At 68.4% G+C, this 566-nt stretch overlaps 1 protein-coding gene across 1 annotated transcript in view; it reads right to left on the bottom strand.

Moving 5' to 3' along the window:
• SPTBN2 (spectrin beta, non-erythrocytic 2) overlaps positions 1–566 on the bottom strand; it is a 22,346-nt gene that overhangs the window by 8,079 nt on the left and 13,701 nt on the right. The window contains 1 exon segment of the mRNA XM_025214926.1: positions 120–386. Within this exon segment, the coding sequence (XP_025070711.1) occupies positions 120–386 (267 nt within the window).

Below are 566 nucleotides of genomic sequence, written 5' to 3'. Positions count from 1 at the left end.
GCTCGTGCCTGGGGAGAATGGGTAGGTGTGGGTCCAGTCCCCCCTGCTCTCACCCCCCAGCCCCCACTCCCCTCCAGAAGCTGGAGAGAGCCCAGGTATCCGGGCTCCCAGCCCCTCACCTGCTCTCGATGGAGTCGACCTTCTCCCGGACCTTGTCCGCATGGATGGGGTCCTCGGCCAGGAGCTTCCTCCCGGCAGCCAACAGCCCCTGGATGCGCTCCCCGCTGGCCTCCATGCTGGCCATGAACTCCTCCTGCTTCTTGATGGCGGCCTCGGCGCCCTGCAGAGTGCTGGGCATCTCCGTGTGTGACAGCACGTACTCCTGGGGGGACAGCGGGGCACACACGTGATGCCCAGTGCTGCCTCGCCACAGCCCATGCCCGACACTGGGGGAGCACCCCAGGAGGCGGGGAGGGGGGCTATGGGGCTGGCTGGGCTTGGGGGAAGGAAGGGAGGGCTGTGGTTCTGGCTGGCTGGGCCCAGCCGATGGGTCGGGACAGGACGGGTCGGGTCGGGTCGGGAGCCACGCAGGGCGGGTGTATTTTGGGGAGGAAATGGCCCCATAC

This window comes from Alligator sinensis, unplaced genomic scaffold, assembly GCF_000455745.1.
Source record: "Alligator sinensis unplaced genomic scaffold, ASM45574v1 scaffold1302_1, whole genome shotgun sequence".
Lineage (NCBI taxonomy): Eukaryota > Metazoa > Chordata > Crocodylia > Alligatoridae > Alligator > Alligator sinensis.
The sequence above is the reverse complement of the archived record's forward strand: the minus strand, read 5'-3'. Positions and strand labels throughout refer to the sequence as shown.